At 35.4% G+C, this 25,774-nt stretch overlaps 2 protein-coding genes across 3 annotated transcripts; one reads left to right on the forward strand and one right to left on the reverse strand.

Annotated features, from left to right (window-relative positions):
• Positions 1-2,849: 2,849 nt before the first annotated feature.
• LOC6643564 (sodium-dependent nutrient amino acid transporter 1) lies at positions 2,850-11,306 on the reverse strand. 2 transcript variants are annotated; one of them, XM_002066440.4, is made up of 7 exons: positions 10,898-11,306; positions 6,686-6,778; positions 6,294-6,612; positions 5,570-5,843; positions 3,620-4,361; positions 3,276-3,552; positions 2,850-3,200 (listed from the first exon to the last, which is right to left on the reverse strand). In XM_002066440.4, exons 2-7 carry the CDS (start codon positions 6,764-6,766, stop codon positions 2,956-2,958), a joined length of 1,938 nt encoding a protein of 645 aa, XP_002066476.2. In that variant the 5' UTR covers positions 6,767-6,778; positions 10,898-11,306; the 3' UTR covers positions 2,850-2,955. The 2 variants fall into 2 exon arrangements, with proteins under 2 accessions (XP_002066476.2, XP_015033620.1); XM_015178134.3 differs by lacking the exon at positions 5,570-5,843 and adding an exon at positions 4,501-4,759 and having other exon boundaries at positions 2,851-3,200; positions 10,898-11,305.
• LOC26529028 lies at positions 10,223-12,808 on the forward strand. Its single transcript, XM_015178182.3, has 3 exons — positions 10,223-10,423; positions 11,952-12,481; positions 12,548-12,808. The coding sequence occupies exons 2-3, from the start codon at positions 12,011-12,013 to the stop codon at positions 12,575-12,577; spliced, it is 501 nt and encodes a 166-aa protein (XP_015033668.1). The 5' UTR covers positions 10,223-10,423; positions 11,952-12,010; the 3' UTR covers positions 12,578-12,808.
• Positions 12,809-25,774: the final 12,966 nt, after the last annotated feature.

Raw genomic sequence — 25,774 nt, forward strand, 5'->3', positions numbered from 1 at the left:
TTAAACGAAACTTGCCGTGTCAAAAGGTTTAACTAATTGCATTAGTCGATTAGAAATACATTTAAGATTTCTGTAATCTCAATAGTTTTCATACTTCAGCTGTCTCTTTATGAATAAACAACTGCTATTGACTAGTTTTTGGGGCCTTTTCGTAATGGTCAACGCCGACTTTAATGACGGCAGCTATTGTATGTAAATATAAAAAAACTGTTTTAATTTTTTTTTACAATATTTTTCTCTTTTAGACAACTGCTTTAATGTGCCCGATCTAAATTGCTCAAAGCAACGTTTCAAATGGTTTTATAATACGTCTAGTAAAAAATGTCACAAATTATTCAGTTGCGATGCAGGATTTCGGTCTCTTGGTGAATGCCAACGCGTTTGTGTTACTGATGATTTAAAGAAGTTTTCAGCAAACGTTTTAAGAAACTTATTCAATGGCACTTTGTATGAGAAAAATGAAAATTTAAAAACCCGTATGAAAATCAAAGGAACAGCAAGTAGCCCTAAAAGCTATGTGAGAAAATCAATGTTTGATTCATTAAAAATAGATATTGTGGGAAAACCGGTTCCTAATGAAAAAGTAAATTAATAATTTTCCTTTACAAAAGAGGTTAATACTCTGTTGAAATTATAGATATTTTTTATGGGTTTTGAAATATCTTTAGAAATGTTTGAGGCATTGTTGAACCTCTTGGCAAGCAAATAAAAACCAATTAAGTTTAGAGAAAGGAACAAAAAAGACTTTACTCCAACTTTGTCAAAACCTTCTACCGATAACTACCGATAACAGAATAACTGATCTCGTTTCGCCTTTCGAATCAAGTAGGTTTCGGTCACTAAACCATAATTCTCTTAAGGTTAAGGATAGTTAACAACAAAAATATGTATTTGACATAGAACATCTGCTAAGGATAATTGCAAATTTTCTACTCTACAAATGACATTGATTTAATGAATTAACACTTGGCTAAATACCTCACAATGTTGTCATTATTAGTCTAAGCATTACTTGGGCAGTTGTAAGAGTATATAAACTTTGGCACTTAAAAATTGGCATTACCTTGATTAAGTCATCACAGTTTCCACCTAATCGCTACTTTATCTACTATTCCCAGGACTGTCATCCGTCGGCATGACTGCTGCCCATTTCCATGAACATTTCCACAACCATTTTATTTTTTTTTTGCTTTGTTTCGTCTGTTTTCTCACCACACAAATTGACCGCAACATTTGACAATTTTCGGCATTTCGTTAAGCTAAAAAGACAAAAAAAGAAAATCAAGAGAAATGTTATGTACTTTGTCTCCCTTACATTGGCTCCAAATCAAACAAAGCCAAAATAGATGCCGCCCTCTGCCCAGGCATCTTAAAGATAATTGCTTTGATAAGGCTTGCAACTGGGGTTCCGATCCCGGATCCGTGAACATTCTTTTTTTTTTGTTCATTGTGTTTTTTATAAATGTCGCCAAATATTTACATGTCGCGGACCAGTCAGTTCTTTTGTTGTTGTTGCTGTTGCTTTCCTCTATAGCTCCTTTTCTTTGGGCGAAAAAAACCCGCCCGCATTTGGCCTGCGGCTTGACTTTGCCGGACTCTGTCTGTCTCCGACGGACCGACTGCCCGGCAACCGACTGTGCGACTGTCTGTGGCCGGGCTGGGCGATTCCGGATGGCGGATGGCGGTCGCCGTTGCTGGAAACCGCATAAAAGTCATTGTCACAGCAAATGGATTAATTTTCGCGGCACGTTGTCATATGCCTCTATCTCTTCTCCACAAAGGCAACTGCCCAATGTTTGTTCTCTCTCTCTCTTTCTCTATCTGACTTTTTTATAAAGAAATTAAAAAGCCTGGTCAGTGGTTGCAAGTGGGTGTGGGGCATTTACCGCAACAATAATTACGTTTTGGGTTGGTTTCCCCTACTTTTATTCTTATATTTTTGTTGTTTTTGGTTTTTTCTTTGTATTTTTTTTTTTTTGTTTTTGGTTTTTGTGTTTTTTTTTTGTTTTTGGGATCCTGATGCTGTTACGGAAGTGTATAATGTTGCTAAGTAGTTGCGGTTATTTGTTGTTGCTGCTGGGTGACATTTTGTTGCTGTTGTTGTTACTTCTGTTCTGTTCGTTGTTTGTTGTTGCTCGGTCCCGTAATTATCATGAAAGGCAACAGGAGGTTTATTTCATGTCGTAAATACTACATAATTAAGTTTTTTGAGCGGTTTTATTTTTGTTGTTGTGAACTTTTAAACTGAACAAAGAAAAAAAGTGTGAAAATTTGGAAAGAAAAATCTATGTAAAATTCAATTCAAACCAACTGATACAGTTAGTGCCGTATTAGCCATAGAGCCCAAAGTTCTTAGACCAAAGTAGGAGTTTTTTAACATTTAAAACTCTATTCATTGTTCATTTATTTAACAACAAACAGTATTAGAAAACTAGGTAGATTGAGAAGAAAACGATTTGAAAACCCAAAAATGCACAAAACCTGGTAACTTTGCAGAAAAACTCTTAATCTGATTTGAAATCTCAAGAACTAATATTTTTCCAAAATGTTTGTTAGTAAAAATCGCTAAATCGATACAAATTATATTAATATGTATTAATATATGATTTTTATATCCATCCGACATCAAAATGTGACCTGATTGAACTAAAGAAAATTTAAAAAAAAAATTATCTTTTACATTTTTGTATAGAGTTTTCCACCTTTCAGAACAAAACTTGACAAGTTAAAAAATATATTAAAACAGTCAAAACCAAATAACTTGAAATTATAAAGTATACAGCTTAAAGTTGTTCTTCTTTGAATTTTTTCATTACAACGAGTTTTTGGTTTTTTAAAAAATTTATTGACAGACTAATGATAAATTAATAAAAATCTGGCAAATCTCTCCAACTTATAATCTATATAACTATTATTTACACATGAAGTTGAAATGACTTCAAACCTTTTTTTGTTTTAGCCAAAGATATTTTGCTTAATGGCTGGCCAAAAACCTTTGCCACGTTTTGGTTTTAGTTCATGTTCGATTTCTTTATGATACTGCTCCAGAAGTAAAGGATCTGTAGGACCCCAATGCTTTTTCGGTGTGAAAGCTCCACGTATTTTATCGAGCCAAGTTTTACCCGGTTCTCGTATAATGGCCACAACCATCCAAATGGGCAGCTGAAGTATACCAAAAGCAGTAATAGTCCACCCAATGCCTGAATCGGAAATATTTGATTAGCTTATTCATTTTAGAGAGTTATAATAATAAACTTAATAAGTTTTGCTCTTACCACTTGCCCAACTGGGAAAGATTTGGTCATTGTAGGTAAGTGGTTCATATGTGGCATAGAAGTATATCAAAATGATGGTCATAATGAGAGGAGTGAATATACCCCAGCAGAGACGCCAATAGAGACCAACTTTGCGATTCAACATGAATTCAATATCCTTGCATAGACGATCTGTGCCATAGATCCAGCCAACGGTATACAGCTCGGCTATGCCCAGAACCAGAGCAATCATGGAGGCACCAAAGAAGTCCACCAAAGTCAACATATACTGACCGCCCTGAAAAATCACAAATGACACAAGATAGAAGAAGGTGTATGCTTGATTGAATACATTGTTGTCTTACCGGAGTTATGTACATTAATCCAATGCAAAAACTGATAACAGCTATAAACAGGGCGCATTGCCATTGTTTGAAATTGGGAAAACGATCTCTGATGGCTGTCACAGAGCACGATGTCATGGCAATATTCGAACCAATGCCCAAGACAAACAGCATCAAAAAGAACAGCACTGAGAATATTTGCGGCAAATTCTTGAACTTGGCTATGGCATCGGGATATGAGATGAAGGCCAAACCGGCACCGCCCTTGACAACACTGCCAATATCATCGGTGCCAATTTCATGAGCCAAGTGCCCCAAGATGCCAAATATTGTGAAGCCAGCCAACAATGAGGTAGCCGTATCCAGGGCAGTGACAATGGTGGCATCACGATGAACATTGTGGCCAAATTTATTGAACGACGAGTACATGATGATGTTGCCAAAACAAACGGACAGAGAGTAGAAACATTGCGTGACAGCGGCATACCAGACTTTTGGGTCCAAGATTTTACTCCAATTTGGCTTGATGAAATAGTAAATGCCATCCAGAGAGCCAGGCAGGGTAACTGCACGTACCAAAAGTACGCCCATTATGACATAGGGAAACAGGGCCAGGAAATACGAGGCTTTTCCAGAGCTTTTAACACCCTGACGTATGATGAGAAAGACGCAAAGCCACGACACAAACAGACCAATGACCAACTCCCAATTGGGCAAGCCGATGCCATCGTTAATATTATCCTTTTCATGTAGAACCTCCTTGCTGGAAAAGTGTGTGTTAGAGAAAGGGAAAGTCACATGCAAATTATTCTTTGACATAAACGAAACTCCGCCACCAGGAAAAAAAAAAAAGAACTCCTTCCAACTAACTACAACATGCATTCCATGCGCTTAGCACTTACACGAAAAACCACTCCGAGCTGGAGATCACCCTGTCGCTTTTTTCGCTTAGGGTGAAATTTAGTTGTTGCACCGAACGCATCGCATCGGATTCATCTTTTGGGGCTGAGTCAAGACAATTGCCCGGCCATTCGTCGCGGCAGGTGGCCCAGGGCAATGGATTGCGAAATGATTCATAAAAATATCGACCAATTATTGCTACCAGGGCGGCATAGTAAGTGCTGAGCATAAACACCTGGAACGCCTGACCGGCTCCAACACCTTGATTTTGTTTTGATTTTTGAGTTGATATGGCCAAAAAGGGGTGGGGGAAGGTTAAGAAAGAAGGCAATGAAAGTAAAATAATGATTCGTTTGGCTTGAAATACTAATTCAAATATCAATCTGATGAAAATGCGAAAAGGAATTGTGCGAATGTTATGAAAAGAGTTAGAAAGTTAAAGCCATTAGTAAAAACTCCGTATTAAGATAATGGTCAAAATTAAATATTTGATAAATGCTGGATTTAAGATTTTACTCAACCTACTTCATATTAAATTAAGCATAAAAGTCTATTCAAAATTCATTGTTAGATAGATAGATTATAATTTAATCGGAGACATTTGAATAATTGAATGTTATTCAATGTTATTCGGTCTTAAATTACCCATACAAAGTGTCGGCAACATTGGCTGTTGCAATCACATCGATCTATTGCAACATTCCCATGACTGTGTGACCCTTTGAGGCCAATTGATGCCAATTTAGTCTGCCTGTTTCGTTAGACATGGTGCTCTAAAGAGGGAATTGGCGTGAGGATGGGAAGGGGACGTATCTTGTAGGGAGGGATACTCTCATTTAATTAGCCTCGCAAGCCAATAAAGCGAATGTTGAACGTTTCAGTGTTTTGGCATAGACCATAAACTTGAGTCGGGCGGTGATTGCGACCGCTTTCAACCGCGATAAGATTACCCACAACAACATACACACAGACACACACTCACACACATACACACACACACACCCACAAACAAGACCGATACCAGCACCAACACCATTAACAACAACAACAACAAGAATCAAAACCACTTACAGGAAATACAACTCGGCCGATGAAACAGGCTGCTGCTGCTTTTCATTTTGCCCCATCTCCCTTAGGTGCTGCTGGTCCATAGTCATTGGGCTGACCAATTTGGACGTGTTACCCAAACTGGAGGCAACACAATAGGGCTGCCAGTCCGGTTGACATTCGGACCAGGGCAACGGTGCACGAAACGAGTCATACAAATAACGTAAGGTTATACCCATTATGGCCACATAGTAGGTGGTAACCAAAGATATCGATATGACCTGACCAATTCCAACACCTAGAGCAATCCAGTTAATATGAATGCGTTTGATAGCCAAAAAGTGCAACAATGATAATGACGACGATAGTGATGATGATGATGATGTTGATAAAAATTATGGCATAAATTGACAAACAAAGGCAGGGCAAAACGAATCCTAATAATCCTTAATTTTAGACCACTTTAAGATATATAAATTCAAATTCAAGGCCCCCATCGAAACAATAATGGTTTCTGAATTTTTCTTTTAGAATTAGGATCTCTTTTTCACATACTGAATTTAATATTTCATTTATATTTTAAATTTAAGTCATTCTTGTATTTCAAGTAGTTTTTAGCTGAATTTTTGAATTCAAACACTTTGATGTGGTAAAAGGGATGACTTGGATTTATTTGCTGAGTATTAATAGCGCTTGCACTGTCTTGCCCCAACTTCATTTTCAAGAGCATTTGGAATTCTATGCTTACCCTTCATGGCCGGACACAAATCGAAAACTTTTACCGAACCACGACTGGAAAACTGGCCAATTACCATTTCCAGATAGTAAATCGGTTTACCGATGACAAACAGCACAACAAGATATGGTATTAAAAAAGCACCACCGCCATTATCGAGCGCTGTGAATGGGAATCGCCATACATTGCCCAGACCCACAGACATGGCTATACAGGACATTAGAAACTCAATACCATTGCCCCATGTGGCACGTTCAGTTCGTTCGGGAGACAATTTGCCAGCCTCACGGTCGGCATCGTCGGTGGCAGGTGAACGGGATCCATGGTTTGGCTAACAAAAACGATGATTAGTTGGCTAATAGATTTCAGTTCGTGGCATTGTAGTTAAAGCGTTCACCACTTACCGACATAACCACAGTGCTGGCTGTGCTGCGTCCATCATCACCAATGAAAGCAGGATTGTGATTCTGCTGCACTGATTCCATAATTGGTCTGAACTGTAACGAACGAGAACGAGAAATGGCTATTTGAAATCGACTATTTGCTGCGAATGTAGAATTTCAACTGATGGGCACTAGTGGAGGCTGTATAACTGACAATCAGATAAACCCCGGAGCATTCAAACACATAGTTGTTACAGATAAAAAATGATGTCACTGTCACGAGCTATCTAAAGATTAGATTACGTTTGCTCAGACATAGTGAAAACGCTGATGATGATCTTTTATTTGCAAATGCAACAAGACGAAAATCTTAATCATTTACCAAATATTAGATATATGGTATTTGGCGGCAGGAGATTAGATATTTAAAAAAGAGAGAGAGAGTACTCTTGGAAACCCTACAATATGTAAAGGTATGACATAATAGTTCCTTAGCAACACCTGTCATATAGATAGCCTTTTAAATCTGTATACTTTAAAACACTATTAATTTTATTTGAAGTAAACCCAATTATATTTCTTTGCTCGTTAAAAGAAAGAGGATTCTAAAGTATTCTTAGATATTGAAAGTAGAAAAATTATTATACTTCTAACTTGTGCTTTATGATTTACCAAAATTGATCTTTGCTCAATTCATAAACTTCATATTATCATATTGGTTCCTTATTCATTAAACCTTTCTCCATTTGGCAATATTTTGAATAATAAAAATAAATAATAACAAATAATTGATAAAATGTGCGAGTCGAATTGATGTTTTTTTCTTAACATTGTCAACTTCTTTACACTCTTTCCCTTTTCAACTAATTTATAAGGGGTAATACCCGTATTCTAAAATTATAAAAAAATTGCAACAAATTATAGTAACGATATTTGTCTTCAACAAATATGTTAATTGAGATAAAACGCTTTACAACAAGTCATTTCATTTGTTGATTTTTTGATAAAAGTCATTTTATTATATTTGCTGATTTGTTTAAACAATTTACACCTCTTTTCGCGTTTATTGAAATTGGCATAACAAACTCAAATCAAGTAATAAGAAAAACTTGTTAATCGCATAAATTACTGTGAGATAAAAATGAATAAAAAAAAATATCAAATTTTGTTTGCATTTTTGACGGTCAAGTGCAAACGCCTATGTAACCGGCTAAAACGAACCGGTTAACAATTCTGCGAACTCATTTTGATCATTTTTTGTTTTTTATTTTTATTGTTTTATTATAAGTTTAAATAAATCTAAACACGTATGCGAATATTGGCATTTATGATGTCTATTTAAATTTAATTGATTTGCTTCCGAGACTTGATTGAGTCATGGAATTCAAATTGTTTTATTGTGGAAACATTATTTGTTTGCCTGACTAATAGTTAAGTGGAAAAAAAGAAAAAAGTAAGAAAAAAATGTCTTTTGATTAAGCCGAATGCTATTCAAACTGTGTAAGGAAAGTGTCAAACTGTCGACTCGTCAATTAGTGTCAATGAACGGGCATTTTGTATCAAAAATAAAAGCAATTCATGAAGTAGGTAAATAAAATATGTTTATTTTAAATCAATCAACATTGAAATTTAGCAGAGTTCATATATAAACTAATTGAAAGACTTATCACTTTACTTGTGACATTGAAATTTCATTAATGGGAATCATCTAAACTATGTTTTATTCATGCAAATAGAATTTTAGCATAAAAAAAGAGAAAGGTCCAAAGAAATTGTTGGTAAACTTTTCCATTGAACATTAAATGTGATCTAAAAAAATCTCATCTTAAAATGCTCCAAAGTACTCCAAGACTTTTTCACTTTAATTACCAAAGTTACTTTTAAAAGTCTTAACTTTTCTTCGCCTAAATATCATATGACATTTTAGGGCAAATATGAACTTTATAACATTTGCAATCAGTCTGGATCTTGACTAGTGCAGTTCTTTTATTGGTCGATATCGATAAGTCTTTAATTAAGAGCAAGTAATTTATGGCGTAAGTAATGCAAGATATGGTCGAGTGTGATAAAAATCATTTACACAACAAATCAAACATTCAATTAAACGATAATTTTTCGAAAGGTAAATAAAATCAACTACAAGGCTAAAAAAGAAACAGTTTATAAGGGCTTGAGACACATTCAGTATTGTTTTGTGTTGTCTTCAGTTTGGTATCTCCCCGTCTAGTTTGATGACGTATACGCAGTGTGAGCACCAAACCTCATGAATATGAATATATTTCTCTTTATTCGGCAACACGTCGATCGATGTCTTTGGCGATGAGCGTGACAAGCACGCCATAAAACACGTTTTTGCATACAAATGCCTGCGAGTTGATTGTTTGTCTGCCGCTGAACTCAATCAAATTGGGCTTAGTCTTTTGTGGGGCTCTAGGTAAATTATAATAATCAGCCGGTATTCCCAGAAAACTTTATAAAATGTCAGTGAACACACATGACACATGAAGTAATACAATGAATGAAAACTATAACCGGATAAGTTATAAGCGGCAGAAACTCTTCGTCATTAGAGTTATTATTTGAGTTAAAAATAACTAAAGTTCATTTTAAGTTTCATTTAAAAAGAAGCAGAAGCAGTTTTGAAAGCCACAGCAAACAAAAGGGATAATTTCCAAAAATTATTTTTAATAATATTCAAATGTTGAAGATTTTGTAACAATCTCGTTCCCAGATTTTTTCATCACTATAAACCAGTTGAAACCACATTAAACCGCCATATAATTTATGACGTCAGGTAAATATGTTCTTTTACTTTATTTTGTTCTTAAACAAATTTGCATAATTTGAGCGATATGATGACTCAGCTTCAAAAATGTTTTGAAATTTTTTTTTTTCGTTTTTTGTGGCTCTACTTAACATTTTTCTTGTTAAATTAAAAACCAGTTTGTTAGTAAAACAAACAATAGATGAAGACAGATGTTTTTTTGCAAACAAGAAAAAAACGTCAAATTGTAAATGCTACTTCAGACATCATTTCACGGCTGGGACAAGCCTCAGTTTGCCTTTGGCAAATAGTTTTTTTTTTTTTTTGTTTTTTTTTTGTTTTACTTATTTTTTGAGTTTTTGATTGATTTGAATAAAAAATTTGAAAAACCTTGACAAGAAAATAGATGCGTGATTAAAGCATAATTATGTTTAAAACGGGGAATACTTTTTGATACAAATATATTTTATGCTAAGAACTGGTTAAAGTTTGTCGTGAAATTCAAATCAAAGCGGATTTTATATAAGTGGTTAATTAATATTTAACTTCCTTCTATTTGCATACCCTGTACTAAAGCAGTGGATTTTCGTGACTCTCAGGTTTTTTGGTTTTAAGTCATAGACTGTGTTGACTTAGCAGCCACATTATTTAGCTGTTATGAAACGATGAGACGATGCTAACATGGTTCAAAAACTTGGTAAACATTTTTTTCAGTCGTTATACCTGAGAGTTATCTGTCTAAATAATTTATAATTCGATATCACTCATTTTAGAATAAATATCTCTCATAGAATACTACAGTCGGTATACCTCAGAGTAATCTGTCTAAACAATTTTTTGACCATATACCAAGCCGTTTGGAATAAATCTCATTCTCATAAAACACAACAAACATACAAGTACACACAAATATTCAAGTAATATTCTCTCTATCTTTTTTCAAGTACGTTCAAAAAACTTTATGTGCCATTCTTGTGATTTATACTGAATTTTCGGTAAGTAAAGTTGAAACCAGAAACAATACCATTAAAAGAATGTCCAGAAAGGTAGAGCAGGTTGTATGTATGTAAACCAGATCTGAAAGTCAGGGTATCTAAGGACATTTGTGTCATTCAATTTCGAACTCTTGAGAGAGATCTCTTTGAGCTAGGAATCTACATAAATAATGCACCGTGCGCTGCTAATAGAAGACGAATTGTGATTTTCTGCAATGATTTTGTCAATTTATTAGTTAAAATTACTTGAACCGACTGAAGGGTAATTTATGGTCGATACCTTCACTTCAATGCAAGGAACTATTTAGACGGCATAGTTTTTGCTTATTGTCGATTGAGTCAGCTGTTGGCTTAACATCTCCTGCACCTCACTTCTGCGCATTTGTCCCTGCATTGCCCTCAATCAATGAATTGCACAATAGAGTCACGCGCATGCGCAGCTGCAGTTCGCATTCAGAATTTACTGGTCTTTACCTGTTGCTTCTGGCCAATGAATCGCTTCCGTGACGTTAGTATCTCTTTTGCTTTTGCCTTTGCTCACTTGCTAGGCGACAATTAAAACTTCATGCAGATTTTTTGGATTTGGTTTTGTTTTTTCTCTTTAATTTTAAAGCCAGTTGTAACCACTTTGAACCGCATGCGCAAGGCAATAACTGAACTTTGACTTTTTGGCCTCAAGACTTTCAAGGTTACTCTTTTTTGTTGTTGATGGTATTATGTGACGTGTTTTCCATACAATTGCCAAATATATTCACATTTCACACAAAATTTTTCTTTCTGGCACCCCGAAATTGAAACGTAAAACCCGTTATTATAGCATTAAACGTTTTTTGGTTTTGTCGTTTTTAATGTTTTTCAACCCGTTTGTATTACGTTTCCCGATCGTCGCTTCAGCCAAGCGCCAGCAGCCAACTGAAAGCGCCAAGGCAAAGTGTTGAGGGTTTTATTGTGAACTTGACTTCACCTGATGGCTCGGCAGGGGGAGGGAAACAAGCGGCAAAAGGGAAGGGGGCCACTCGGCCAGCTCCAGCAAACAGCAAACAGATTCATAAAATGTAGGTGAAAGCTTTTTTAACCACAGTTTGAGATGCTTGAAATGAAGCAAGCTTGCTAAACGGTTTGTGTCCCGTCTAAGTGATCATTCGTTATTTAAATGGAATTGAATATAGTTAACTTTAGATAAATATTTTAAAAAAGTTTCTTTATTCATTTAAACGCTTAATTTTAGTAATTAATTGTTAATGTAATTTCGTAAAGTCTTAAGGGAGTAGATGGAAACATATCGAATTTGCAAAGCAAAAACTTAGAAACTGGTCAGACAATGGTTAAGTTGATGGCGTTTTTGACAAAAAATATGATTAAAATTTTGTCCTAAGAACAATGATAACTAAGGTAACGGTAAGGACAATCTAGTACCTTAGGTAATTTAATCAAAGATTTCTGCATTTTTATGTCATCTCTCAATCGTTGCTTTTTCAATCAACAATCTATTTAGTTTACTAAACAAATCCCTCAAACTCACCTACAGGTAGACACAATTTTGAAAGAATTTGAACTTTTTGAGATCTTATCTTGAATTGACAAGAAATGGAACTAAACCCCATAGCCCTGATAATGAAAAACATGCACAAGTGCGACTCTCCAGGATTCTCAAGCTTCTGGCAACACTATATGTTGGATTCCACACGAGATGTAGTTCGTGAGTGGAATAGCCTAAGCAAAAGTGAACAGGAGATATTTTCAAAAGTTCCACTCTTGACTGACGATGAGTGCAAGAATAATTTACGCTCACCAGAGAAGGCCATTCGCAAGGCCAGGAAACCACGTAAGCCAAAGGTTACGAAATCTAATCCGGCTGCCGCTCGACTTAATGTCACTCGTTCAAGTCCTCTGAGACGCAGGGAAATGAATCGGTACAAAACTTCCAATACATACTTAAATTTCATGCGTTCCTTTTTGATCAAGAATAAGGATATGGAACAAAAGGCGTTTGTTGATAAAGCCGCGGAAGCCTGGGTGAAAATGTCAGAGGATGAAAAAAAACCTTATCGTCGTGGGGTGAGTTAAAGAGTCAAGACTTTCTTGGCTTTGCATCAGTTCTGAATTAATATTCCTTTACTCCAGGTACGCAAACTTAACCATAATCGCAATTAGTAGAGTGCATTATTCGAGGCCCAGGATCAGCAATTTGTATTAAATTTACGTTTAACGATTTGAGCTCCACATCCATGAAGAAAAAAATTTTAAGTGCAACACCTTTTGATGCAAAATCTTTCTGTATTTTCACATTCATATGACTCGTATGAATACTTGCACTGCCTCCTACTAGTGTGAGATATGATATATTTTCAGTCTTAATAAAGATTGTTAACTTTAACTAAAGAATATGCAGTGAGTTTTGTTTTGACTAAGTTTGTGAGAAATTTAGAGGAAAATGGTTTTATTAACAGATCTATACTGGAATTAATATTATATACATGCAGAGGAATAAGCATTAATTTTTCTTAAATATTATATTTAAAGTGAACTCTTTGTGGGCATTAATTGTAAATAATTCACCTATGCATGCAAGCCTAAGCATTCTTCAAAAGTGTACGTTTAAGAAAATTCTGTATAAATTTTAAGTTTAAAATGTAATTTTTTTGTATAAACGTGTGTGTGTGTGTGTGCCCTTCTGTTGCGTGTGTATTTAATGAAACGTATTTTTCGAATTTCTGCACTTGCTCCACCTTTTGTGTTTCCCCTTGCTATACTTACTCTTCGTCTACTTACTTCCACTTACACAAGCAACTTTTATTTTTATATATATAAGAATATACTTTTTTTTTTTGTTTTTTGCTGGCTCAGCAGGAGGCCAACACTGAGAACTGCGGGCGGGTTAAATGTCGCCCAGTGTTGACCGGAAAAACGCGGGAAATTAAGGATAATGTAATTTATTGATGCATTGTAAAAGTTAAGCTCCGCTTGCTGTGTGTCTGTGTGTGCTTCTGTCTCGTATAAATTTCAATTTGACACTGAAAGAACGATAGCAAGAACGAAAGAGAAGAGTATTGAAGTCAGAGGAGAAACGCTCGAGACTTGAGTCACGAGACACGAGGCAGGAAGACAGTCAGATGCGGGTAGACAAAATGTTCATAATACTTTGTGCTCACAATTTTTCGCACAATTAGCAACTTTGTTGTCGCCACACTCGATTTACATAATTTTAATTCATTTAACTCCCAACCAACATTTTATCAAGGCTCTCTCCCACTTAAGCTCTCCTCTCTTACAACACAAAAAAAAAATACTCTTTAAGGCATTTTTCCCATAACATTGACAAAGTGTCTACTGAAGGAGGGGGAGAATGCAGATGATAAAATGTTAAATTAATGCTTTATAAAACCAAAGCGATTGCCGATCCATGAACTCGACTATTATATTAGAGAAATTTAACTAAATAAATGGTGTGGAAAATATTGTAAATTTATATAGGCAGAGTATCAGTTTGAATTTCTAATTACATTTGGTTATGTTAAACAAGCATATTTAAAGATTCATAATATAATTTCAATAATTTAGATACTCTTGTATGCAGATAGTAGATTACTGTTATTAAGACTCTGTACAATAAATTTAGTAAAAAAAAAGTTAATATTGTGAAACTTCAGATTTTAAATTGTAAGACTTGTTTGAAATGTTGAAATGTATTAGAAGATCCAAATTCAAATTTTGGAACTCAATTTTTCTGAAGTTTCAGTAAAAGAATATGTTAATTTTGAATGCCATTTAAAATATTCTTTTAAAAAAAAATCCAATTTCATTCAAGTATTTGCAAATACAAGTATATAATTATTTTAAATTTTTTTATCACTTAATGGGAACATGTATTTTCAATTACTAGATTGTTTTGCAGTTTTTCTGGTGATTTGTTTTTCTAAATTTTCAAACAAATTGTCTCGTTATTGTATTGTCCATTGTCAGCAAATGGTCATGGTCAATTGTGCGTGAACATAATTTGCTCTTATTTTCTGTTATTAGTTTTTATTTCATTTTATTTATGTTGCTCTATTTTTCGGGTGTATGTTGTCGTTGTGTGTTTGTTAGTGTTTTGCTTTGCAGGCAATTAAGTGTGACTATAAAAACGACAGAGAAACCAATTTTGACAGTTTAATTTGGCGGCCCAAAAAAAAAATACAACGCTTTGTTGTGGATTTTCGTTCACTGAACTTTTCTCGGGTTAAAGCAAACGAAATCTCCTTTTGTGTTCATGGCTATACGGTCATGTGTCTGCGTATGAGTGTGTGTGTGAAAACGGAAATTCTTTTTGACCAAACAATCAACACTTGCCAGAAGCAGGACACACGCAAACTAACACACACATAGTGGCCAAATGCCTTTGGCTTTAATTTCAGAAGACGTTTGCCCAGCATTGGATTTTATTTTGTCTATTTATATCACAGAAATAGCCTCGCACATCCGAACATCCGCACATTCGCACATCCTCATCGTCATCCATTCATTCAAGAATGCCTCGAAGTGTAAGTGCGGCGCATTCCAGGCGTGTTGAAACTGTAAACTAGATGCCTTTTGCCCAACCCATGCCAACCATTACTCTCTCCTCAGTTGCCTCCATCAATGCAATTGCATCTACCATATATGTGTGTGTGTGGGTGTACATATATGTACATATGTGAGTCGAAATCCTTTTTGGCCTTCTCACAAACACATCGTACATATAGGTTAACAAGATGCTAGCTCCTTGGGTTCTGTGTCTAGTTTAGTCTTTCGCCTTTGCTTTCGCCTTTGCCTTCGCCTTCATCTCCTGCTACTGTGTCTCGGTAGCTTAGCTGTGAGATTTATGTGAAAATTCCTAAAAGAAATCCAAGTCAATTACTTGCTTAATTATTTCCTTTGAAATTTATTGATTTTTTGTTGAGCTCGAAGAAATTTTCCTCTTCCATTCGCTTCGTTTGCTATTTGTTTTGTCTTTCGAATGCCACAGCGAAATGTGAAATGAAATGAGAAAGCAACAAGACAACAAGACGAAAGACATTTGATGTTTAAGCTTAAGACTTGTGACTTTAGTTGGCAATTTATGTTCATACTAAATACACACACACACACACACATACTTACAAAAGCAATTGCTTACAATGAAGAAAATTACTTCTTTTATTTTTATTTTTATTATTTAATAAAATCAAGCCGTCGCTTCATATCAAACTTATTCACAATCCATTTATATTTCAATAGGTTTTTCCTTTATGTGTATTTTCGATTTTATACAAAATATTTAATCTTACAAAAGAAATAATTGATCTTCTTGTCAAATTTTAATTCCATAAAGTCTTACATACTTGTAAAACTTTAGTTTTGTGTTATTCCTTATAATATATGATATGCGAGTGGTTTGTGTCTGTATACAATTGGTCAAAGCCTTAACTTTTACATAATTGAAATTATACATTTTATTATTTTATTTTAATTAGAATTTAAGGACATCACAATAATTTTTTCAAAATAAAAATGCAAAGGATTACCATGAAAAACGCGCCTGCGCCAGTTATTCCGGCGGCGTCCTTGGCGGTCAAGTGCCACTTGTAATGCCACAAGGATTATTGGTCCATACATAGGCGTTCCGTCTCCCAGCCACCTATTTGTCGAGCCACAGCTATTGCTTGGTCAACATTGAAGGGCAATGATTAAGGGGTCTGACTTGAGTATGGGTCATAAGCTCTTCAACTGTCTGGCGGGTGATTCAAGTACCGTCTGCCGACAGGAATGTAAGTTGCACAATATGAAGAGTTGCTTTAGTTTTTAATTCAAAAATGGAAAATATAAAAAGGAAATTTATACGAAACTAATTAAATGTATTGATTTATCTTTGATGTCGATGACAATTTAAGGTACAACTCTTTTTGCCTTCTTTTATTTTCTTTAATAGAATGCTAACAAATATCTTTAAATGGTCCGGCCATAACCTTAAAGCCAGTTTCAATTATGTCAGCTGACCCAAAGAAAGGCGAATCTAGCAAGTCAGCTCTACTAAAAAGTTTGAGATGATACGAGAATAAATTTTACTGTAATCAATAAAACGTTTCAATACATGACTAATTTTAAATGGGAAAATTATAAAAATCATTTACCTTATAAAAAAATTTCGTTAATGGCTAAACCTAATGGTCTGAGAAAGAATCTTCTTGCAAGAAATATTATTTTTCCCTTTCAATTTCATTCAAAAAAGCCACAATTTATTCACAGCCTTTAAGAAATAAATTTAGTGTAAACGCAAACTTGTTTCTTAATATTTCTCTCATCGGCTCACTACTTTACAGACAATTCGACTAACACACCTTAGACTGCAACTAGGAAACATTTTATTTCAAATTTTAATTCTATTTTATTTTTATTTTCTTTTTCCGTAATTCATGTTGCAGAAATTGATTTTTTATTATATATCACTTTTGCTCCATCATCATACCAACATTGATTAGGCAACTTCAAATTGCCAAACCTTTTCAACAGCCTTTCAAAGTGTTTGCTCAACTGTGCGTATGAGTAATATGAATATTGACGTACTTTATGCCTCAATGCGTTTTAGTTGTTCGGAAAACAATTTATTTGGTCGATTTTTGTTCTTGCTTTTGTGTTTTTGTATGTTGTGTTGCCATATTATTATTCAGAAATTACACTCATGGCTTTTTCAAGTAGTTAGTTGGTCGAGTAGATTGCTTTAGTGTCCACTTGTCGGCCTTTTTTGTGGCAATTCAAAATCATGTGTTGAAAATAAAACAAACAAAAAACCCATAAGGAAAAGGCAAAAAAAAAACACATAAGGGACAGTTTGGCACACGTGTAAATCCTTGCTGTTCATTCGCATCCACCTTTCTGTTTCTGACAATTATTTCATTGCAAACTCCCGCCGACAATGACAATGACGATGATGACGATGACATTCGCCATCGTTTGGATTTCATTGTGTGGCTAGAAAACTGGGCTAAACTGATTGAGTTCACGACTTAAGGTTATATACAAACTGACTATAAAATGGGATATTCTGAAAAGGAAAACATTTCGGATTTCTCTTAGTTAATTTTGAGAAATTACAAAAGGCATTCATTCCCCGTGTTCCCCTATCAATATTGAAGCGTTCTTTTATTTCAGCTACACATCTCCAATTGTCGAGCCAAGTTGTTACCTGGAACACTTTCGCACACACATTTAAAATTTCTCTAGTTCAGACACACTTGTTTACAGATTCAGTCAGACACAACCTTTTTCTGTATTCTATTTTTTATTTTTAATTTTTTTTCTTTTGCTTTGTTTCATTTTTTTTTCCTTTTTGCTGTTGTTTTGTTGGCTGTACGGTGTGGAACCCATTGAAAGTTTTAGCCAGGCTTTTTGCCAACGGCCACAACGAAAATCTCTTTATTGGATTATCCTGCAAAATTTACGCGGCATTAAAAGCGGCCCGACGCGAGTGCCAGCAAACAAAAAAACGCGACCTGAAAAAGAGGAAAAACAAAGGGTTATGCCATCCCGAGAGACAGGAGGGAGTAACAACATTTATTTACATTTTAAAGGTCGACGACGCGTTTCCATTAGCTTTCACTTCGTTCGCATGTCTATCGAAACGGAATCCATTAACCTGATGCAGATTCCTCTTTGCATTACCTACTTAGAGGTATTTAAAGTGAAATTTAAAATTCACAGTGAAAAGAAGAAAAAGTAAAACGCAAAGGACTAGTCCTTAACTAAGGACTATGATGAGCCGAAATTGCTTACATCTAATGCATAGTATGGTATGGAAGTTGCATTAAACCATTTAAGCTGAAATTAATATAGTATTTAGTATTTATGGCTTATTTACTATTTTCTTGTACAATAAAAAATATGTAAAAGCTTCTAAAAGTACATTCTTTTGAATGGTAAGGTGAACGTGCTTGAGTAAAGTTTGCGTAAAACTTAGAGCTTTGGGCTATAGCCACCTACAGAGATATTGTGAGACAGCGAACAATTGTAGTGTAACTCTTGTAGATGCCTGATACTATTATGATTGCATTGCCAAAAAGTAAAGAAAAAGTCTAGCCAAAAAGGAAAAAACCCGAATCTAACGGCAATGACACATTTCTTATTGTAGTTGCAAACTGTTTGTATAGACGCATGAGTGTAGTGAATGGTTAGTGAAGGACGGGAAGGATGTGCCTCAACTCCAGGCCATAAGACCCCCATCTAAGCGAACAACAAGCAATTTCCCAGGCATCCATTCAGCGTTTCACAAATTGCTGAGAAAGCCCACCAATGCCTGGAATGGTCACAAGACCAACTCAAAAGCAGGACTCCCTGGACCAGGCTTTGTGCAAAGTTTTCAATAACAAAAACGAAACAGAGTAAAAAACATGTATGTGTGTGCGTATGTGAGTGTGGATGTATGTCGGAAATAAAGGTTGACTGGCAACGTTTGTGTGGCTGCATCATGAAATTGAAAAATTTCTAACACAACAAAGCAAGTGGATGAACCCGCCGAACAGAACGAGTGAGTGGGTAAAGGAAGGCAAACAAGCATTGTCCATCTTATATGGATACCAATATCAGAGTTATTCGACCTAGAAGTTACTTACAAATAATATAATTTCAAAGTTACCAAAAAGAAAGTCACTTTATTAAAATTGATACTCAATTCCAAAGAGCAAAGGACAAAAAAAACCCTAAAAACTAGGCAATACTTTTTATGCAGGGCTAAATAAATTAGAGGCGACAGAGAAATTTGGTGCTTATGAATTTCATGAAAAAAGTAAACAATATTAAATTCAGAATTGAGATAGTAAAATACATTTTGTTTTTATGGCTTAGTAAGAATTAGAGAAGTTACATCATATCGCTTGAGTTTTTCTTTCGAGATCTTTAGAAACCTCTATATGCCACTTCGTTTATAAATAAATATCAAAATGAAATCAAACAATGGCAAAGATATCACCACAATAATCAAAAACTTGAAAGGAAGAGTGAGAAGTTCATATCTAGACAGGAAGGAGCTTACTTTTTTTGAAATTGAGAAGAAGGAGAAGAAAACGGTAGATGAAAAATTCCAAATGCAAATGCATGTTTCGCATATTTAATGCGTATTATACAAGAGAGAGAGATAGAGGGAGAGAGAGAAAAAAATAGAAAATAATATACATTATGTGCACATATATGAAATACAAATATATATATATATGAGAAATTCCTTTTTGCTACCCGCAGCTGCACCAACACAATAGAGAGAAATCGAATATGTGCCAACCGAACCCAATCCCATGCCCAATCCTTTTGCTTCTCACTAAAAAACCACGCATGACAAAATACCAAGTGGCACATAAAACGGCATGTAGAAGAAGAAGAAGAAGAAAAAGAAGTATGGGTGGCTGTAGGGCAAAAAGGGACGAGAGGTGGTTTACTCCATTTTATTTCTTGTCTGTTTGTTGTTGTTGTTGTCGTTGTAGTCTTTCGGCCACAGCAATGACTTTTTACAATTTTCATATGAAATGAACCATTAAATTGAATTGGCATTAAAATTATGTGCATGCATGTTCCCAACGCTTTTGGCACTTTGCATACCGAACCGAGTTATTTGCATTTTTATTACAACAACCAACTGAAGCCAAGCCAAGCCACAACACATTTCGAGTCAGAAACGAGCAGAAACACCAACACACACAAACACACAGAAAAAGAAAAAGAAAAAAAAACCGAGAAGCTCAAATAAATGTTTGTTAAGTATTTTTGAATTGAGTTTTATGTACGCTTACACATAGGAAAAGGTTTAGATGTGGCACACCTGCTGCTTCTCCCAGCAGCAACAGCAACAACAACAACAAACTGAACTGAACTGAACTGAATTGAAGGATATCAACTCGCTTTTCAACTGCCATAGATGAGTGTATGTTAGGAGTGTGGGTGGGCAAAAGTCGTCGTAAGGCTTCCGGCCATGTGTCTTGCCAATGGCGCACAAAATATAAAATAATTACAGCAAACTCCAAATTCTTTTCAAAAATATTTTTCTATTCACAACGAGAATTTTAAATACCCTAAACAAGTTTGAGGATTAAATTATATTTGAAATTTTTATATAATTTATATTGTATTAATGTATTAGACAAATTCTCAGCTTGAAGGAATTACCCCTCTCTTGAAAGTCAAAAACTTACTTGGTCTAAAATTTTAAAAAACTTTAAATTTAGATTTATATCATTTAGAATTTGAATCTTTTTTTGATAGTTGCTGAAATGGCCTGCAGTAAATTCATAGTCCTTACAACAGACACAAAGAATAAATTAGACAATGATTATTCCTCTTTTTTTTAATGTTTTTTGCGAAAACTATCCTTTGTCACTTGATATTCTTGACAAGGCTGCTTAGCATCGAATTATCAATGGATAACCGCATTGCATTGTGGACAGAAGGATGCGGCGTTTGCCCTCTGCAAAACAGCATGAAAAAGCCGCCATTTTTCTGGCTTGTTTGACAATTGTTGGCTGCGGCATGGCAGCCCAAAAAGGGGCATCCGCGGCGGCAACTGCGGTTATGGCAGTGTCAGTGGCAATATGGACGCCATTCCTTGTTCTCATCAGTATAAACAAGCGGCAGCAACACAGGAAGCTGCAAGCAGCTGCTGAACGTGACCATGACAACGATTCGCATATTTTCGAACCCAACCCAGGGCAAAAACAAGTGCAACTCTCTAACGCTTTTGAGTTGCCTTCTACATTCCCTCCCCATTCCATAGCCTGAGAGCATTCCCACTCCTTGAAAAACGACCGCTAATGTTGTGCTAGTTGTTATAGCTGTTGTTGGGACTCAAAGAGGCATGCAATGCAAGTTGTTCCATACAATTGTTGTTGTTGTTGTTGTTATTGTACTTATTGTACTGTAGTTGCCCGACTCTTGTGGTGCGTGCAAACAGTTCACAAGTTTTCCAGAGTTCGAGAAGGCGGTTCTTAAACGGGGAACGTGCCGTGTGCCTGCATCTTACATATATGTATGTGTGGCAGAGAAAATGCCAACTGGTCGATGGCTTGTCAAAACGCATTAAAGCCAAAAATTAAGACAGTCAAAAAGTTTCTTTAACTTGCTAAACATCTCCAGTAAATATATTACATATATTTTTCCATCAATTTTTAAACTTTAATTGAAGTAAAATAGACTTATAAAGGAAGTGTGTTCCTTTCAATTGTTTATTTGAATTTAAAATTTAAAATATTTCAATTTCAATTTCATTTTTAAAGAAGCACAGTTTGAAAATGCATGAGATCCATTTTAAGTTTATTTAAAGAATTTCGGAAAAAAACATCTAATTATGCAAAAAAAGTTTCAAAAATTTAATGCTAATTAGAATTGATCTTTATTTACATGGTTTATAACCCTAGACATTCTAACATTGACCCCAAAAAGCTGTATAACTTAAAAGGACTCCTCACTCAGTTTGCCAGACAAGCTATTCTTGTTTTTTATTCTTCATTTTATACTTTTGTTTTATCAGGTTTCACCTTTCTGCATTTTTATTGCCTGGCTTCTAATTGTTTTCGGCACGTTGAGTGTGAAAATTGAAACTTCTTTGTTAGGTTTGAAAGGTTAAGAGAAAATTTTCGTGAACTTTGCTTCGATGCCTCTCGCAATTTTAGCCTTTGATGGTACGCCTTCGCCTAATTAGCAGCGAGCCGTAACAAATTGTGCTGTTAATTAAGAAAATGGCAACATAAAAGGATTCCTCACATCCTCAATTCTGTTCAGTTCAACGAAAAAAAGATAAGGTGGCAAATGCATTTGATGAGCCGAAGTTCAAATCGATTTTAGACAGCATAATTAATGAAAGTCCCCAAGTTTCCAGGTTCATATCGAAGGAACAAAGAAATTTTATTTAGCCATAATTTGCAGTTCCAGTTTTCCTCTCAATCCATTTGGGTTGAAAGTTTTATTGCAGCTGCATTGAATGCATATGCAAAAGTAGGCGGAGGTCAAATATCATCAAATCGTCGAGTACTATTGTGGTCCGTGTTGGTCATTAGGAGCACGCTATGCCTAGCGGAAAATACACAAAAAAGCGAAAAATTCGAAACGCAAAACCGCAATTGATGACGTGGGAAACGCTTCCCAAAAGAAGTCATGGCAGTCAATGCGGCGACCGTAGACTACATAGCAGTCACTTGGCAAACGAAAACTTTATTTTTGCTGTCTCTTTAAATAATCTAAACTTGAATTTTAATTGCACGTTATGGCCATTAATGTTGTGGAAAATGCACAAACAAAAACCGATGGACAGTGGTAAAATGAGCATGACTTTAAACCGAATGATAAAAATTAGTTATACCTTTTTAAGAATATATAAACGAAATGTTACTTTAAACAAACAAATAAATGTAGAATTTATTTCCAACTTGATCCTTCCAACGATCTACCGTGATTCCACAGTATTTACTAATTACCCAAAGGTCTAAAAGGACAGCAAAGTTTTGGGCTTGCAGTAAATTCCTTCTGGCAAAAGTCGTTCTTTTCACTTTTGCCAATGTTCTGCCATCTGAAAGGAAAAAAAACTGCCAACAAAAAATTATATATCCATTAAAATAAAATTTTACTTGAGCTCGCACAAAACGCATTAAATTTTAGAGGCGTGCGCGTGAGGCAATAAAAAGCAAATGGTGAACAGAACGAAGGAAGAACCAAAACAAAATATAAATGGCTTAAAAAAAGAAAGGAAAATAAAAGTGAGAAAAGAAATGGCTAGCAAAAAAGTGTTGGGTGAGTTTTGTTCTCTTCTTTTTTTTGTGTGGGGGCCTCGAGCCAAGAGAAGAAAACAACAAACCAATGGCTAAATAAGAAGTGAAAGAAAAAATGTTCACATTAGAATATGGTTTGCACCTAAAAGTATGCAACAAATGGTGCCCGGTGAGTGGAACACTTAGATGCTAGGCAAAAAAAAAAAGGCAAAAACAACATACACACGCACAACAACAAAAATGAAAAGACGAGATTTGCCCAACGGCTGAGAGTCCTTTTCTATTTCCCTTTTTTTCAACATTTTTTTTTTTATTTTGTGTTTTGTTCTGTTTTGCTCCCATGCTGGAAATTCATTGGACTCTTGAGATTTGTTAAATTTGCATTTGCTGCCTATCGGAAATTGCCTCAATTGATGGCCAGGCTACTCAATTAGCATAATCTAGTTCATAGTTTCCTTTAAAAAAAAAAAAGAGACACATAATGGACTAGGCTAGGACTAATAGGACTAGCCGGAAAACTATGATGAACAATTTCAATTAGCGCAGTGGCAAGGTAATTTATGAGATTTGTCGACGAGCAACGACAATCAAGCTACAATATAATTTGAGGGAAAACTTTGTTTTATGGCTCCGTGGCTTGAGCCCGCAAATAAACATTTACGTAATTCACACACACACACACATACAAACACACTAAAACCATCGAGTTGAGTTTGTCTCGTTGCATGTTATGCAAAAAAGTTGAATGTTGTTGTAAACGACCTAGTCCAAAAAGTCCAAGCCAAAAACCAAAAATCCTATTTTATGTTTGTGCTTGGAAAAGTTGCCGCAGTAATAAAGGAGATTACCTTACACACACACACACACACACACACACACATATGAGTGGGTAAGATGAACAGAATGAGAATCAGCATCAGAAGGAGAACCGAAAGCAAAATGATTTCTGGTTTGGCTTCATTTTCCTACCCACCACAAAAGCCTTTGAGGCGGTGGACAATATGTCGACGGGGCCAACTGCAACTGCAGTTGAGAGTTCAGAGATCCCTAGCTGCCGACCTGGTTTAGTGTTCTCAGAGTTTTTCGAGAGGCTGGCTGGCTTAGAAAATTCCATTGCCATTTAAATGTGTTGGAATAACATGGAGGGCAAAACTTTTCTGGCCATGTGAGGTTAGAAGATTAAATCCACATCTGGCTTAAGGAATCAACCTGAAAGGACTATTATAATACATGACAAAAGTGAAACAGTAGATTTCTTTTTATTTCAAATCATTTGAAATATTTTTTAATGGGTAGGTTTTGCATGGTGTGTGAACAATTCTTTCAATTTATGCAAAAAGCAAAAGTAAAAAAAAATAAAATAAATATTGCAAGTTTTTGGGCCAAGTCTCCTCTGACCATGGCTATTAAAGTATATTGCAAAATATTATACCAACCGTGCAAGGGTAAGACTCTCAAATGACTGTCAGTCTTAGTCAAGACTTTTGCTTAGTTTTTAATTGCAATTAAAAAGTTGTGCACACACATCTAAAGCTACAAACACACACACATGTATGGTGAGTATTACTTAACCAGTTACTTGCTGGGTTTCTCGCAAAATGTTAGATATTGTCTCCAAGGAGGTCCACTGGCCAGTCATAATGACAATGCCCAAGGAAAAGAGCAGAAAAGACAAAAAAAAAAAAAACGCAAGCCAACCAACTAGCCAGCCAGGCAGCAAGTGTTATCCTTGGAATCCTTGGGTACCGACCACAAAATGGCCATGCAACCAATTTTCTAGCATAAAACAAGCTAAATCTCTTTGCCTCTCCGCCTCTCTTCTTACCCATGGATTCAGGCTGCAGACTTAATGATTTTTGGCTTAAAGTTTACCAGTTAGCAGTATTTTTGCAAGTAGTTAAAATTTTATGAGAGACTAACCTCATCGCACTTTCCCTTCTTCCATTTGTCCATTCCTTTCCATTCATCGCTGTGTGTGTGTCTTTCACTAACCCGAAGGCTTTGTGTTTTTCGCCTGGTCAAAAGAGGAAAAGAAAACTTGCTTGTTCTTCTTCTTCTTCTAGCCTTATCTTATATAGAAAATCAACGTCAGAGTTGTCCCAGTGCCAGTGTCAGACGATGAAACGAAAAACCAAGCTAACGAAAACTTGATAAAAAACTTTTAGCATAACAATTTGCGTGTTGTTTTGCCTTAAAACAATGGGGCAAGTGTGGCACATAGTCTGTATATTTGTATAGTAGTGTGTAACTGTGTGTATGTGTGTGTGTTTGTGCGTAATGAGAAAAGTGTAAGTGCAACTTGTCCATAGCTCAAGGCAAATAAATACCACAAAAAGAAGCTTAAGAAATCGCATACCCTTGAAGTTAGGCGAGAACACTTTTTATTGTTGGTTTTTTCTTTTTAGCATTTTAAATGCATTTTAAGCGACTAGAAAGTGGAAGTTTAAAACAATACCTTTTAAAGAAGTAAAAAGCATGTTACTTTAAAACAAAATATAATTAGTATTTGTATTTATTGGTGCCAAACGATCTCAGCTTTTTAGTTTAATAATACTAGTCAAATACAATCGTTTTAGCATCATTTTTGAAGTCTTTTGTTACCCATTCTAAGCAA

Source organism: Drosophila willistoni, assembly GCF_018902025.1.
Source record: "Drosophila willistoni isolate 14030-0811.24 chromosome 2R unlocalized genomic scaffold, UCI_dwil_1.1 Seg200, whole genome shotgun sequence".
Taxonomy (NCBI): Eukaryota; Metazoa; Arthropoda; class Insecta; order Diptera; family Drosophilidae; genus Drosophila; species Drosophila willistoni.